The sequence below is a fragment of the Mytilus galloprovincialis genome, chromosome 2 (genome assembly GCF_965363235.1).
Source record: "Mytilus galloprovincialis chromosome 2, xbMytGall1.hap1.1, whole genome shotgun sequence".
NCBI classification, from domain to species: Eukaryota; Metazoa; Mollusca; class Bivalvia; order Mytilida; family Mytilidae; genus Mytilus; species Mytilus galloprovincialis.
The window spans coordinates 77,716,893-77,734,069 of NC_134839.1; the positions used below are offsets into that span (position 1 = coordinate 77,716,893).

Here is a 17,177-nt window from a genome sequence, read left to right on the forward strand (position 1 = left end):
GCGCTTAAAATATGTCATTTTACAAAAGCTCTGAAGTAAAGCATCAAATTGACGTTGATGTCAACAATATGGATGCCAAATTTTCAGCATAATTTTGACAGATTTATTTTCATGAAAGTCTCAAAAATTAATAATTACCATGGCTACCACATCAGGAAAACTCGACGAAGACACTTTGATGACCTTAAAAACCATTATATGGGGAACAGATATCAAAGATGAAGTGTTTAAAAGATGGACACAGGGTATTTATGTTCAGAGTGTGTCAAAACAAAAGTGAAACTAGATTTAGACGTTCAAATGTAATTCAAATACTGACGCTTTGCTTTTTTTATTGATTAAATTTCTTGTCTCATCATTACATATCTATGGGATATCATTTTACTGAAAACTAACACAATACATTGTATGGCAGTACAATTTCTTTTTGTCACATTTCTCTCCTAGTCCAAATAATTATGACGTCTTGCAAGACTTTCACTGAACTAGTATATATTTGTTTAGGGGCCAGTTGAAGGACGCCTCTGGGTTCGGGAATTTCTCGATACATTGAAGACCTGTTGGTGACCTTCTGCTGAACATTGTTTTTTTCTATGGTCGGGTTGTTGTCTCTTTGGCACATTCCCCATTTCCATTCTCAATTTTATTTATAATTATTTAGAGTAAGACTCCCTATGATGCCCTATGGCCATAAATCAAGCATGAGTCCCTGGACTTGCCTTCAAAAGTTCTTCGTTAAAACCCTGCATGTACATATGATTTCACTGTATCCTCAAAAATATTTAGCTGGACCTGGACACTGAAACAGGTCCTGTTAGAAAAACCCAAATGACTTATCCATATAGAAACAGGCTTATATTTTTTAAAAACATCTATGTACATGATATATCGACATGCTTTACAAATGTTGTTTTTGTTTTTATTTCTGTTCACCAATTGAACATATTTTGTCGTAATATTACTGAAAAATTCTATCTTTTAAATTTAAAAAAGAAGATGTGGTATGATTGCCAATGAGACAACTGTCCACAAGAGACCAAAATGACACAGACATTAACAACTATAGGTCACCGTACGGCCTTCAACAATGAGCAAAGCCCATACTGCATAGTCAGCTATAAAAGGCCCCATGACAATGTAAACCAATTCAAACGAGAAAACTAACTGCCTTATTTATATAAAAAAAATGAACGAAAAACAAATATGTAACACATAAACAAACGACAACCACTGAATTACAGGCTCCTGACTTGGGACAGGCACATACTTAAATAATGTGGCAAGGTTAAACATGTTAGCGGGATCCCAACACTCCCCCTAACCTGGGACAGTGGTATAACAGTACAACATAAGAACAAACTATAAAAATCAGTTGAAAAAGGCTTAACTCATCAGATGGACAATAATACAAGTGGACGTGGCAGAGTACTTGTACATCCGGACAAAAAAAGACAGTAGGAACAGATCTTTTAAATTGTATATATATCAAAGGGCAAAAACACATGTTATAGTCAAAGATATGACTGAGTGCTGACGGTAAATATTTCTAGCTGTTTTCATGTATTTTTTACACAATCAGAGTTAGCATGAAGAATTACAACATTCAAATGCCAGGTAAACAGCATTTGAATAACTAATTCTGATAAATATACAAATGTATGCCACTACAGATGAATGCATTTAGCAATTTGATTTATGCAGAAATTAAATATAAAACTCTACGGTGGAGCATATATGTGACGTAAATGAAAAAGCACAGATTATATACAATGATATACATGTACATTATATATGCAAATTTAGATTTCTTTTCATTTACTCTAGTTTATTTTCAGGATTTGTATTTAGTGAAGATGAACCCACAGCATTGGTACAATTTGATGGAGGTCCATGTGCAGTTATTGCCCCTGTTCAAGGTTACATAATAAGACAAGCTCTATTTACTGAGAATCCTGTCGATAATTTATCTACATTAACTGGTAAGCAAAATAAATACCTTTGTAAGAATTAAAAAAATACATTTTACACAAGTTTCATATAGACAAATAACAATGAATAAGTAGATATAAAAGGATGTGGTATTAGTGCCAATAAGACAACTCTCCATCCAAGTCACAATTTATAAATCTTAACCATTATAGGTCAAAGTACTGTCTTTAACACAGAGCCTTGGCTCACACTGAACAACCAAGCTATAATGGCCCCAAAAATTACTAGTGTAAAACCATTCAAAAGCAATGTTTTTATTTGGAATTTTAAGAAATAGATTTAGATACATTGTATAAACTTAATTCGCAGTTAAAGCCAGAGTCAGCAAACAAAAAATCCTTTGACTACTATGATGAGCTTTTTATAATCTGAAAGTACTATGAAACCAAAAGTTGTACCAAACATGTTTAATCCAGCCACATTCTTTATGTGCCTGTCCCAAGTCAGTAAAGAGTCTGTAGTTCAATGCAAGTGGTTGTCATATTTGGTAAGTTGCTTTCATACAGCAATGGTTCTTTTATACGTCATATGTTGTTTTCATATAAAATGAAAGGGAATGGCTGAATCAAATGAACTTTTTTTCAGCCTATATAAGATCAATGTTTGTATGAATTGCACAACAACAATGTATTGTTAAAAAAAATGACCTTATCAATTAAAAATAGTTTGTATGACATAAATACTGTAAAAATAAATGACACTGCAGATAAGATAGAGGTTCTTCATCCTTAAAAACTTGACTTAAATTCAGGGCAAATGTCAAACTACAAATTAAATGTCCATCCTTTTACAGAAGAAAAGGCTAATGAACTGTTAGGATCAGCCCTAGTAGAAATCATGTTGGAAGTTTCATCTAAATCTGGTGTCTTTTCCGTAATCTACTTAGAGGATGATAAAAATGATGACGATACAAATAAAGATGAAAGTTGCAGTACATCAAAGGAAAACAGTGAAACAAAAAATGGTGAAAGTTGTGCCAAACGTCCTAAATTAGATGCAGACTTATTCCATACTAGAATTAGGTAAATTAAATGAAAATTTGAATAAATAATATGTACATGTAATTATACAGAATCAAAAAATATATGTTATGGTAAGAGGTATGCTAATGGGCTGTTGTTGATCTTCTATAAACTATCAAAAACTTCTTTTCATTGAATGTTTAATATTATATAGAACTCAATGTTTTCTAAACAGAAGAGTCCCAATCTGCAATAAGATTGTATGAGCTAGGTTTTTTATGTATATGTAGCTACGAATCATTGTTTTATTATTTATAACATATGAAATCAGCAATCTTATTCTGAATTTTCTCATTTGTTTGACCAGTATACTTGAGTGATGAGTCAACACTAGTGTTAAAACTTTGATAGGATTTTTTTTTATAATTGTGGACTAACCATGGCCAAAATTAAGAGTCAATGGACTCTTCTGAAAGAAATCTGGTAACTTACACTTTTCCTTCAAGTCCACATTGAAAAATTGAAAAAGAAATAGCTACAACATTTCTGCAAGGTTGTCTAAGTTAGCTGACTCACATACCTTTGGCCAGTCAAGCATATAAGGTCAGTAAAAGAAGGCAATAAATTCAGCAGAAAACTAAACAGATAGAATCAACTTTCTTTGAAATATAGTCTATTTACCTCTGATGAAATATTGGTACCAGTGACCAGTCTATAGTAGTTTTATGATATGACTTATCTTAGATATTCTTTTTTATTTCATGAATGTTGAACAAAACATTTTAATGTTGTAATTGAATTAATCTATTGAAATAATTTGTTATATATATATATATATATATATCTATATCTATATCTTTTGATAGTGTTGTACTGTTTTCTCTCTGAAGTTATAAACAAAAAGCCAGGAAAGATATTTTTACATTTTATTTAGAAATTGGTAGAAAACATTTAACATAATGCATTAAGCTTTATTTTACAGATGCACCAAATGTGAGAATGAAGATGATTTGAGAACCTATGTGAAGTCCAAGCTATCAATGTTTCAGGAGACCTTTGGGGTTGTGCTGTATTTATATTCCATAATATTAACTAAGGTGTGTTCTCTTACAAGTATTCTGATATAATTACATTGTGTTATTCAGATTTTTAAGCAATTTTCTTTTTCCGCTAAAACTTTTAAAAGTTGTTCAGTGTCCTGTTACAGCTGACTAGGCAGTATGGGCTTTGCTCATTGTTGAAGGCGGTTCAGTGACCTATAGTTGTTAATTTTGGTGTCATTTGGTCTTTTGTGGAGAGTTGTCTTATTGGCTATCATACCACATCTTTTTTTATTTTTTTATAAAAACCTGTTCTTCGTCAGTACTAAACACACATCATACATGTACTTTAAATGTGGTATATTGGTTGTAAGGTGGACAACTTTGGTGAAATCTTTATAAAAACTGCCCCTGTACAAACCAAGATTTGTCCTTGCATACACATCCCTAAACAATAATTCATTCAGATTACTCACTTTGCTTTCAAGGAATGCTTTCTAAAAAATGGCTGATTAAATACTTAATATATCAAGGCGTTATTTCAAATAACAAGGAATTTATCTTTTGTAAAAATAGTGTTTGATTGTATATAACTTTGGTATTTGAAATGATTGAGGTGGTATCTCTACAAAACATTTTTCTCATCAAATTTCAAATATGGATGTTATATGTCCAGATTGACATTAAAAATATTTGGTGTTTGCTGGTGACATTGTTAGTTGAATCATTATGATGAAAAGTTTATTCAGAGAAACATCCATATAGTGTTATGACTTTTATATAAACTATTGATTGAAATTAAAGCACAAGTACATTTTTTTCAGGGCATAGAACAAATAAAGAATGAAGTAGAAGATCCAGGGGAACAGTTTATAGACAATATACATGGTCATGGCGGGTAAGGTCACACATAATCAACAGTTCATAGACAATATACATGGTCATGGCGGGTAAGGTCACACATAAACAACAGTTTATAGACAATATACATGGTCATGGCGGGTAAGGTCACACATAAACAAAAGTTCATAGACAATATACATGGTCATGGCGGGTAAGGTCACACATAAACAACAGTTTATAGACAATATACATGGTCATGGCGGGTAAGGTCACACATAAACAACAGTTTATAGACAATATACATGGTCATGGCGGGTAAGGTCACACATAAACAACAGTTCATAGACAATATACATGGTCATGGCGGGTAAGGTCACACATAAACAACAGTTCAAAGACAATATATATGGTCATTGCGGGTAAGGTCACACATAAACAACAGTTTATAGACAATATACATGGTCATGGCGGGTAAGGTCACACATAAACAACAGTTTATAGACAATATACATGGTCATGGCGGGTAAGGTCACACATAAACAAAAGTTCATAGACAATATACATGGTCATGGCGGGTAAGGTCACACATAAACAACAGTTTATAGACAATATACATGGTCATGGCGGGTAAGGTCACACATGAATAAAAGTTCATAGACAATATACATGGTCATGGCGGGTAATTATAAGGTCACACATAAACAAAAGTTCATAGACAATATACATGGTCATGGCGGGTAAGGTCACACATAAACAAAAGTTCATAGACAATATACATGGTCATGGCGGGTAAGGTCACACATAAACAAAAGTTCATAGACAATATACATGGTCATGGCGGGTAAGGTCACACATAAACAAAAGTTCATAGACAATATACATGGTCATGGCAGGTAAGGTCACACATAAACAAAAGTTCATAGACAATATACATGGTCATGGCGGGTAAGGTCACACATAAACAACAGTTCAAAGACAATATACATGGTTATTGGGGGTAAGGTCACACGTAGACAAAAGTTTATAAACAATATACATGGTCATGGCGGGTAAGGTCACACTTAGACAAAAGTTTATAAACTATATACATGGTCATGGCGGGTAAGGTCACACTTAGACAAAAGTTTATAAACAATATACATGGTCATGGCGGGTTTTCAGTAATTTGATGATATGTCATAGTTGATAGTTCAGTTGATAATCTGTGTGATAAGAGAAAAAAAAAACCATTGCAATTAAAAATAGTGATTCTCAATACAAGGAATTCTTTTTATTTTACAGCCAAAGTCTGATAAACTTATTGCTGAGTGGTAAAGCTGTAACCAATGTATGGGATAATGATAAAGATATCTCAGGTTTAAGTAAGTAACATTTTATATGTGTCAAGAAGGGGGAGTAGTGTGAATTGATTGATTGACTGATTAATTGATTGATTGATTCTTGTTTAGCATTTAGCGGCATCATTGCAAGCATATTTAACATGAGCAATTTAGAGAATATCAAGCTCTAAATCAATGAAAATGTTTCAATAAATTAATCAGAAAGTTTAAAAGATCTCCTATCAATCAATAGGTTCCTTACATGGGAAATAAACATGAACTTGTTGCGCGGTTTAAATTTATCCTCTTTAATCTCTTACAGTAAAATAAATGCAATTAGATTGTAAACATGGATAAATGTACAATAAAGCCAGATGAGAAAAAGCACTTTATTTTGTGATACAAATTAAATAAAAGACCCAAAAATTAAGGAATAGGATACCCATAATTACATGTAGCAGCGTAATAGACTGCTTAGTTAAGTAGATATATAAAAATAGATTTTGGGTATACATCATTGAGACTATCACCTAACAACACTGTGAAGCCATAATACATCTAGAGGCCAATATACTGTGTTCAACAATAGAAAGATTCTCATTGTTGAAGGCCGTACGGTGACCTATAGCTGTTAATTTCTGTGTCATTTTGGTCTCTTGTGGACGGTTGTCTCATTGGCAATCATACCACATCTTTTTTTTTGGACATCTACACACTATGTCTTAGTTTAGATCTTTTATTTCAGAATTACGTGGCATTCCAAGGCAGTCTACTATAGGATTTTTAACATTAATGGAATATATGCGTTATTGTGAGGTTTGTATATATTGTTAAAATAACAATAATATTATACTATCATATTTATTAAGGCAACAGTCATGAACATACTATCACCAATCAATGGAATCTTATAGTAGAATGTAAATCATATATTATGAAATCTATATGCATGAAAATAAAGTTAACTTCTTTGAAAAGAGAACATACCTATAATGGTTTACTTTTTTATTATTGTTATTTGGATGGAGAGTTGTCTCATTGGCACTCATACTACATCTTCCTATATCTATATAATTTTATTTTAACAACACATCATATTATTTATATGATTAAAGGCAAATGATTGAGTCAAATATAATAGACCAGTATTCACAGAAAACTTAGAATTGGTCTGTGGCACAGTGTTTGTTCTTACAGTTACTTGTTCATGGAACAGTTCAGTAATACAACAGAGTGATTACTGTCAGTTCTTTAAAATGTTGGATTCAATTGCTGAAAATGTGAACCTATTAGCATCATATTCTAAATAATATACAACTTTTGTAGGTTGGTTGGTACTTAAAGAATCCAAGATTTCCTATTTGGACATTAGGGAGTGAAACACATCTTACAGTATTGTTTTCTAAAGTAAGTATAAAGATTAAACATTGTTTCTGAAGGATTGTATGAAGATCATTTGGCTGGTAAGGAGTGAAACTAACTGTATTGTTTACAAAAAAAATATGCGTACTATACATTGCTATTGAAGAAATCTGTGTTGAGCATTAGTATGTCACTTGCAAATATAATGAGACTATAAATTTAAAAAAAAGTACACTTGAACTGTAAAAAAGGATACAGTAATATTTTATATTCTTGAACTATAAAACTAATCTCTAGAAATTTGCTGTATTACTTGTTCTTTAACCTGTTAGACAAATTTCACTGTATTTGTAAAGGGTTACCTGAAATTTGGTAAAACGCTAGAGTCTATCTTTTAATCCTCTACTCAATTGATGAAAGGAATGTGTGTTGGCTTAAGTGTAATGACTTATGACCTGATTACTAGTAACCATTAATTGCAAATCTACCAACTAGAAATTGACAACTAATTACAATCAGAGAGGTCTGGAGTCAGTATAGTTTTTTTTGTCACATTCTTAATAAAAAATTAGATTATGTATTTTTTTTATGAACATGATTATCTTCACATGACATAAACCAAATAAATTTTACTGCTACATGTGTGCATTTACACTTTAATGGACAAAGACATATAACAAATATTGTCATTATTAGCCCAACAAACTCATTCTAAGATGGAGGGGGAACAAAGTGTTTTTGTTAGATAATTAAGCATAAAACAATGCATTAATACTTTATTGGTTTAGTTGTATTGTTGTGTTACTGTCTGATGTTAAAGTTTTTTTGTAGGATGAAAATTTAATAATAAATGAATCTTCTAAGTCAAGTGCCAGACATATATTTCAAAGATTTGACCCTGAAGGTGAGTTAGTAAACTGATGTGTTATTCTTCAGTCCCAACACCATTTAAGAATTAATATATTCATGCAGTAAGGGACAAACTGTCTTCCCAAAACATGCATATTGTCTGAACCAATTTGAACTTTTTAAGTTTTTCATTTGATATAAAATAGTTTTAGAGGTTTGAATAATCTTTTTTACGGATTATTTCCACGTTTTGGCATGTTTTTTTGGTCATAAAATCTACACAAGATGCAATTTCTGAAAAAATTGTCCATTAAGTATGGTTAATAATAGTAAATGGGAATGTAGACAGTTACTGACTACATGTTTATAGGTACAGTGTTAATCCCAGAACCAGACATAGTACTAGTCTGTTTAAAATTGAAACTTGTGTTTTAAGTTGTGTGCAACATATGATGTAAGCAAAACGTAATGTATATTTATATATAGATAAAATATATGTGGGTATTAAAAGACCAAAAATTATCAAAGTGTAACTTTTTGTTGCAAATGCCTACAGTTACAACTGTAACAGTTCTAATGATTTGATAAATGTTAAACTGGTGTATTATTCTAAGTAATTACATTTTGGTGTGCGTGCTAGGGCTTGGGGAGTAGGAAGATATTAAATGTATTCATATGTTTGTTCAAATTTGGATTAACATTTTGTAACGTTTTTTTAATGAAAACTTATCTATTGATTTTTTTAATAACTTTTTTTTTTAAATTTAATTTTGTTCTGATTCCATTTTTCTTGAACATTATTGTGTTTATTTCAGGTAATGGTTTTATTTCTACATCCTTATTAGGAGATTTGATGAGTGCATTAGACCTTGTATCTGAAAAAGAATAGTAAGTGCTCAAATCTTATAGGTCCTATATGACAGAACATTTACATCTTTAGTATGGCTTTCTGAGTTTTTAAAATGAAGGTTAAGTTTAAGAACAAACTGTTCATTTTCAGTATGATTTCTCAGTTCATCCCTACTGCAACTACAATGTTATTTCAAAAACCCAGATGCCACTGCATGTTTATCAAACAACAGTCAATCAATCTTCAAAACAAAGGTCCTCGAAGGAAGTGTGCGCACACAGTTTTACTCTGAACCTGCTGATGTTTAAAAGTTTATTTTTAGCTCACCTGGCCGAAAGGCCAAGTGAGCTTTTCTCATCACTTGGCGTCCGGCGTCAGTCGTCGTCCTGCATTAACTTTTACAAAAATCTTCTCCTCTGAAACTACTGGGCCAAATTTAACCAAACTTGGCCACAATCATCATTGGGGTATCTAGTTTAAAAAATGTGTCCGGTGCCCCGCCAAACCAACCAAGATGGCCGCCATGGCTAAAAATAGAACATAGGGGTAAAATGCAGTTTTTGGCTTATAACTCAAAATCCAAAGCATTTAGAGCAAATCTGACCTGGGGTGATATTGTTCATCAGGTCAAGATCTATCTGCCCTGAAATTTTCAGATGAATCGGATAATCGGTTGTTGGGTTGCTGCCCCTGAAATGGTAATTTTAAGGAAATTTTGCTGTTTTTGGTTATTATCTTGAATATTATTATAGATAGAGGTAAACTGTAAACAGCAATAATGTTCAGCAAAGTAAGATCTACAAATAAGTCAACATGACCAAAATGGTCAGTTGACCACTTTAGGAGTTATTGCCCTTTATAGTCAATTTTTAACCATTTTTCGTAAATCTTAGTAATCTTTTAGAAAAATCTTCTCCTCTGAAACTACTGGGCCAAATTTAACCAAACTTGGCCATAATCATCATTGGGGTATCTAGTTAAAAAAATGTGTCCGGTAACTCGGCCAACAAACCAAGATGGCCACCATGGCTAAAAATAGAACATGGGGGTAAAATGCAGTTTTTGGCTTATAACTCAAAAACCAAAGCATTAAGAGCAAATCTGACAGGAAGTAAAATTTGTTGATCAGGTCACGATCTATCTGCCCTGGAATTTTCAGATGAATCGGATAATCGGTTGTTAGGTTGTTGCCCCTGAATTGGTAATTTTGAGGAAATTTTGCTGTTTTTTTGTTTTTATCTTGAATATTATTATAGATAGAGATAAACTGTAAACAGCAATAATGTACAGCAAAGTAAGAACTAAAAATAAGTCAGTATGACCAAAATAGTCAATTGACCCCCTAAGGAGTTATTGCCCTTCATAGTCAATTTTTAACAATTTTCTTAAAATTTGAAGATTTTCAATAACATTTTCCACAGAAAGTACTATTATAGATAGAGATAATTGTAAGCAGCAAGAATGTTTAGTAAAGTAAGATCTATAGTCCGGCCGATTGGTGCAGATATAGAGCAGAATTGCTCACTTGATGAGGAAAGCATGAAACTTTGCATAGTAGTTCTTGGTTATATACCCTTTGATTTCAGCTATGGACCCACTCTGAAAAATCCAATATGGCTGCCATTTTCAAGATGGCGGAAAAACGGTATAAATATCAAGATTGTCCTAAAGGTATTCTATTTAATTTCGGAAATTAAAGTAATGATTCTTTAAAAATGGACTTCATGTTCTTGAATTTGTTATCAATTAATTATAAAATATAAAACAAATAATTTGGTTATTTCTTACACATACATTTGCAAATATGGCTGCATATACAAAGACAAATAGTGAAATTCAAAATGTTAATCAATATGTTACATGTTATTGTAATTGTTCTTTAAACATTGTTAAACGCTTTCAGTTTTATTGGTTGGAATGAAATAGGTTGAAACGACGTTAATATAGGTCGGTTAAATGTGGTGGAATAGTAGGTAACTCATTTGAACTTTGAGGCAGTACAGAGGGCACCTTGTCTCGTCTCTCTTCAATGCCAAGTCTTACGTCACTCATCGCGTTTTCATCTGGCGTATCCACTACATCGTCAAATTATTCTATGTAATAAATAGGTGTACCTTTTTGAGGCGGATTAGACGATTGCCATCATTTAAAATGGTTAAGGGGCAACTATTTCCTTTTCCAACTACGTGCGAAACCAATTCGCAACTATTCAGCGAGAATGGTCCTTAAATGCATTCCTGGTCAACACTTTTATTAGTTTTAATGGTAACAGTCATTTTTGAGTTTGGCGGAACTGTGATGGTTCGTTTTATGCAAACTTGAAATCTCGTTTCCACTGTTAACAACTGCCACATTTATCACTTGATGACATGTTGATGGTAATTGTGGGAGTACTCAGGTTTATCACTGCGCTCAGTGTGTCCAAAATATCTAGCCTAAGTATAAAATCGTCTGTTAATGGCTCTTTGCACACATCCTATTGTATGTTTACTCTATTAATGTTGAGAGTCGTTCTTTATAATCTTCCCAATAACAATCTGTTAACCCAAACCACATAGCGTTACGTTCTCCAAATCTCCATTTTCTGCCGGAATTAATTTCTCATTTACCAATGTTATCATTGCAGCAGTGTCCACAATCATGCTTACATTCTGGTCATGTATAGTATCTCGTACTGCTAAGCTCTTTCACATGGTTCGTCTGATGACAATATCGGACGAGGCCGTTGGCCTCTGTTCGATTTTGTGATGAGGTGATGTTTAATGGTCAATAGACTTTGGAATCGTGCGTTTGGCTACTGGCCCGACCCATTGCTGTTTAAAGACTCCATTGTTGGGGTTGCATTTTTTTTTCTCCGTATCCTGGTGAAGGTGACCGCTGTCTGGAATAACCGGGATTTCTGGAGTTTGTCCGTGGAGATACTAACCGTTGTCTTTAGGGACTACATGATCTCTAGTTTATTGGGTGGGTTGCTCATCGATAGACATTAAGCTTGGGTGTATTTCTACCTGCCGATCTACCGCGATTGTATTGCTCATGAGATCTTCCACGTGTATATTGATCAGGTGATCTTCCATGGAACTGGTGATCTTCCATGATTATTTGACCAGAAGAACCGAAGTTATATTGATCGGCAAATCCACGGTTATGCTGATTAGTTGAAAGCATAACATCAGCTAGTTTTGTGACAATTTGTGTGAGGTTATGCACCTCATTATCCAAAGGACTGCTCATGTTTTCTTTATCGGTCGTAGATACTGCGCCATCAGCAAAGTAGACTTGTCGGTCATTATTGGCACATTTTGATCCATATTTATCGCCATCTGGTTTGCTATTAAGGTTTTCAATTGTTTTAACGCCTTGTTGAATGTTTCTGGGTTCCTCTCTATTACATGCCTTGAAGAATCTTTGTTTTTACATCTTTGACGGAATACTTCGGTTCCAATCTGGTTTGATCGTCTTTCTTGCTTAAGCGCTGCTCCAAATGAATGTTTTTTTAAGGCCTTGGAATCATCATCTGTGTTTAACTTGCGAGCGTACTCAAAGCCAACATCGGCCTTGCAATCTGGGGCCTACACACATTTTTTTTCTGTTTCCCATTGTCATCTACCGGCAGTTCGTTCAAAAAACGCTTCCCAAGTCATTGATCCTCTTCTATTGGGTTTTTGCATTTTTGGGATCTGTGGGCATCGGCTCCGGTGCCTTGCACCAAGATTTTCTTGCCATCGGGTATATTCTCTCTCCAATGAGGAGTCTGAAAAAAAAGTGTTGCCACACTCTTTCGGTTTCCTCTGCCCTTTCCTGTATCGGTCAGTGGAGTCAGCTTGCTGTTATGGGAAGCCTGTTAGAGCTCCAGGAGCTGACAAGGTTGTCTTAACTGGAGTGATAATGTGGTATTGCCATTGTCTCGACGGGGATGATACCGAAAGTAGGAACTGCATTCAGCATTGGAGAAACTTGATAGAATCAACTTGCAGCCAATTGTTTCTGTAATGGTGTGTTGCTCTGAAAAAATATTATTGAATCATAGTAGATGGTAAGTGTGCGTAAGAATACACATAAGACTTTTGCTGGTATCCTTGATTAGTACTAGAGGTTTATAGTAAATGTTCTTAAATAGAGATTGTTATTGAATAATTTAAACTGTCTCATGCAGGGCAAATGGCCCTGACATAGGATTTTTGACTTAAGGTGAAGACACCTTCAACAGAGTTGGCACGGTTGATGGTTCATGCGAACTACAATTGGGGAAAGACCCAAGGCTTGGATTTTGTTGTGTACTTTTGGTAAACTTGCGTTGTACTGGCTAAGGTCAAATTTTGGCTTAGATGATGTGCCTTTGCAGGAATTTTAACTTCTTTATTTCGATTGTCCACTAATTCATTTACAACAGATGCCAGTTGTTGGAAGGTACCCTGCTATTGAAATGCACTTTTAAACTGAACTGTGTCTCCTTCCTCAGTTGTTGTCAGCTTGTCCATTCGTCTCACCACAACATAGAATATCTTATTGGTCTGACCATCAATTCCGCCAAGCAATTATTACTAGCCTTGTGGTCTATCCTGTCTTAGGGGGGTTCGCGGGTCTAAATCATTTATATAGGATTTCTCTATATTTTTCTATAAATGAACTTTATCTTATGGTTACTAGAAAAATAAAATAAAAAAGTGGGGTCACCGTTCATTTGCGCTCACAATCTGCCTTCGAAAGAAGCATACATTTTTGCAAAGGTGGTTTTTTTCTGTTGAAGTAATAGGAGAAATAAAGGTAATATCGAAAAAAAAAGAAAGAAATTTATTACAGAAATCGCTCAAATTTTACAATAATTTAGTTTAAGTACAGCTTATATGGAAATTATATTAAAAAACATATGTCACCGATGAGTTAAAAAAGATATTTCAATTTTAAAGCCAAAAAATGACATTTTTCCACCAAAGGGAGATAATTTGGAACTTTTTCAATGCTGTTTACATTTTAAAAGTCATCTTGGGCCAACACGAATTGTTTGTTTTTAATGATTTTTGTACCATATGATAAGTAACAACTACAAAAGGTAACAAATAAAATTTGAAATGAAAAAACAAATGTTTATATTTTTTCTAAAATTTTTATACCCTCGAGCCTCCTTAAGACTGCTGAAGTTGCTGAGATATTGCTCTCACCTGTTCGTTATTAATATTCATTGCCTCTTTCTGTTGAGCTTGAAACGTAATGAGACCAACACATATTGTATCAATTCACGTTTCGCTCTGTTTTATATTGCGGTAAATCTCAGCTGTTCTTTGAGCATTAGATTTTCTATCTGCTAAAAATTCTTGTTACATTTGTTCAATAGTCATTTCTGAGCTGTCCTCTGTTAAAGCGTCTTCCACTGTGGGTTTCTCCATATCCTCAAGTGATTCAGTTTCTGCCATTTCAATTTTCTTGTCCTTGTTGTCCTCAATTCCATCCATTTCACTGATATGTGTTTAAATGATTCTCAATTCTCAGTTTAATTTCTCAAATTGCAAAATATTGCGACCCAAGAAATAAGATAGGCATTAAATAATATCTTAAGGCAGATAAATCCCAAGTCACAGCTTTTATGTGTTACCAAAGACAACCAATAGTGCAGCTTTTTATGAAAGCTACTACTTTGTGTATGAAATGACAAGCAAGGCAAAATCAAAAAGCACAGAACTGGGACAGATACTAAATGACACTATGCATCAATAAAATGTTTATATTCAGGTCAATTCTAAATAATGAATATTTGCTTATTTTTCAAGGCGGCCATTTTGAAAATAGCCGCCATTTTGTATTTTAAAGATAGATCAAAACAAAATCTTGCTAAGTACACCAAGTCATTCAAATATGTTGATTTTTGTGCTTCCAGCATCAAATCCACTGTGGTTTGTGCAATACTGGAAAATATTTTAGAACCTACTGCGGCCATCTTGAAATAAGCCGCCATATTGAATTTTGAGGGTGGGTCCATAGCTAATATTGCTCAGTACACAAAAATGTACCATCATGCAAAAATTGGTGCTTTCCTCATTATTTGAGCAATTTTTTCACCGATCGGCCGGACTACTACAAACACATCACCATCACCAGAACACAATTTTGTCATGAATCCATCTGTATTCATTGTTTAATATTCACATAGACCAAGGTGAGCGACACAGGCTCTTTAGAGCCTCTAGTTTTTCTCTTTTTAATTTTGCTAATACGGCATAATGTTTTACAAATGAGCAGTTCAGGCTCATTAGAGTAACTATTTATAGTTAAAAGTTTTATAATTATCTTAATTTTAATTGTATGCTCATCTATACAGTTTGAGATTGTAGTTATATACTTGGATCATCGGTGCAGAAACTTATGATTTATTTTGATTGTATTTATATTTACAGTGTAGATATAATGACCAGCAAGCTAGATTCAGAAAGTCTTGGAATCATTACAATGCACTGTTTTATGGAGGAGTTTTATCCAGGGGATGTCATCAAGGACACTCCAAATACATTCGAATTATACCATTATAATGGTATTCCTAGGTCATGCTTAAACTCTAAGGTAACAGAAAATACATTTGAATTATACCATTATAATGGTATTCCTAGGTCATGCTTAAACTCTAAGGTAACAGAATAATTATACCATTATAATGGTATTCCTAGGTCATGCTTAAACTCTAAGGTAACAGAATAATTATACCATTATAATGGTATTCCTAGGTCATGCTTAAACTCTAAGGTAACAGAATAATTCTATAAGTTATAGAACATATAAAACTTTTGAAATAAAAAGATTGGTTAAACATTAAATAAGAATCATTAATGTAAAAAAAACGAGAGAACATACAATATTTATGTTACACATTTGAACTAAGGACACACTATCTAGTTTAGACACTTGGACTATAGACACAATATATAGTTAAGACACTTATTCTGAGAAAACAATATTTAGTTAAGACACTTGAACTAACAACACAATAAACAGTTTACACACTTTTACTAACAAATTAATATACAGTTTAGCAGTTGAAATAAGGACACAATATTAAGTTGAAACACTCAGATTGAAGACTGTATTACATCCAATGACAATATTCAAATGCATATTCAGGATGAGAACATAATTTGTGATTTTGAGAGCTGGCTTTCTGGATATTATCTTGAAATCCATAATAGACAACTACAACACATTTCATTGGTTCAAAATATTTTATGGCAGATTGGAGAAGGACAAATTCATTTATTTTCAGGCATAACACTAGATAATAATTATTTTACCATATTTTTCAGGTGAAATACTTTGTTGGAACAGCCACTTTACCAGAAGAATTAGAAGTCCAGATTATAACAGATACATCTCCTATAAAACTTTGTCTACAAACAAAATGGCCGAGTATAGAAATGTCATGGACAGATAATTACATCCCCTCACTGAATTAATACTCATTGTTATATTTTATAATCTTGTTAATGTCATATAAATACACAAATATAACACAGTTTTGTTGTTTTTCAATAATTTTAGATGAGAATGATAAAAAAAAATTTGCAGAGTTATGGTCCTTAGACCTCTGAAAATTCAAGCCAATAATCAGTTTTCAACAGTTTTTTTCAACATGCTTGCAGATATTGATTTGATATTTGTGTTTTATAGTTTACACCATGACAAGTTATAGATCAAGTTAGTATTTTATTCCAGTATAATTAATTTTTAACTGGTAGGGGACTATATGTATTGCCAAACAATACTTTCAGAATTACTGAACTTCAAATTAAAGAAAAATGACATTATGAATCCTAGTTTGTCTTGGCTTTAATTAGGGATTTGTGAATTATATTACAATTTATCCACCAGCATGGCAACAAAGACTAAAAATTGGGCTATCAAGATCATAAATATTGTCTTATATCTCCTAAACTGCAGTATGTACAGTGTTCTGACAGAGGAAAAGTTAAAATCCCCT

At 33.1% G+C, this 17,177-nt stretch overlaps 1 protein-coding gene across 1 annotated transcript; it reads left to right on the top strand.

Moving 5' to 3' along the window:
* The first annotated feature begins 38 nt into the window (after positions 1-38).
* On the top strand, positions 39-16,713 carry LOC143064456 (ubiquitin carboxyl-terminal hydrolase MINDY-3-like). The gene is made up of 12 exons (XM_076237288.1): positions 39-245; positions 1,836-1,979; positions 2,783-3,011; positions 3,934-4,048; positions 4,816-4,889; positions 6,116-6,195; positions 6,899-6,969; positions 7,480-7,560; positions 8,347-8,419; positions 9,180-9,252; positions 15,607-15,769; positions 16,504-16,713. Exons 1-12 carry the CDS (start codon positions 140-142, stop codon positions 16,651-16,653), a joined length of 1,359 nt encoding a protein of 452 aa, XP_076093403.1. The 5' UTR covers positions 39-139; the 3' UTR covers positions 16,654-16,713.
* The last annotated feature ends 464 nt before the right edge of the window (positions 16,714-17,177 follow it).

Bases quoted from the DNA above. Each gene is read 5' to 3' on its own strand.
- LOC143064456 (XM_076237288.1), top strand. From the start codon at position 140: ATGGCTACCACATCAGGAAAACTCGACGAAGACACTTTGATGACCTTA. The intron at 3,012-3,933 runs GTAAATTAAATG...TTTATTTTACAG, and splicing joins TTATTCCATACTAGAATTAG to ATGCACCAAATGTGAGAATG. The intron at 7,561-8,346 runs GTAAGTATAAAG...GTTTTTTTGTAG, and splicing joins TTACAGTATTGTTTTCTAAA to GATGAAAATTTAATAATAAA.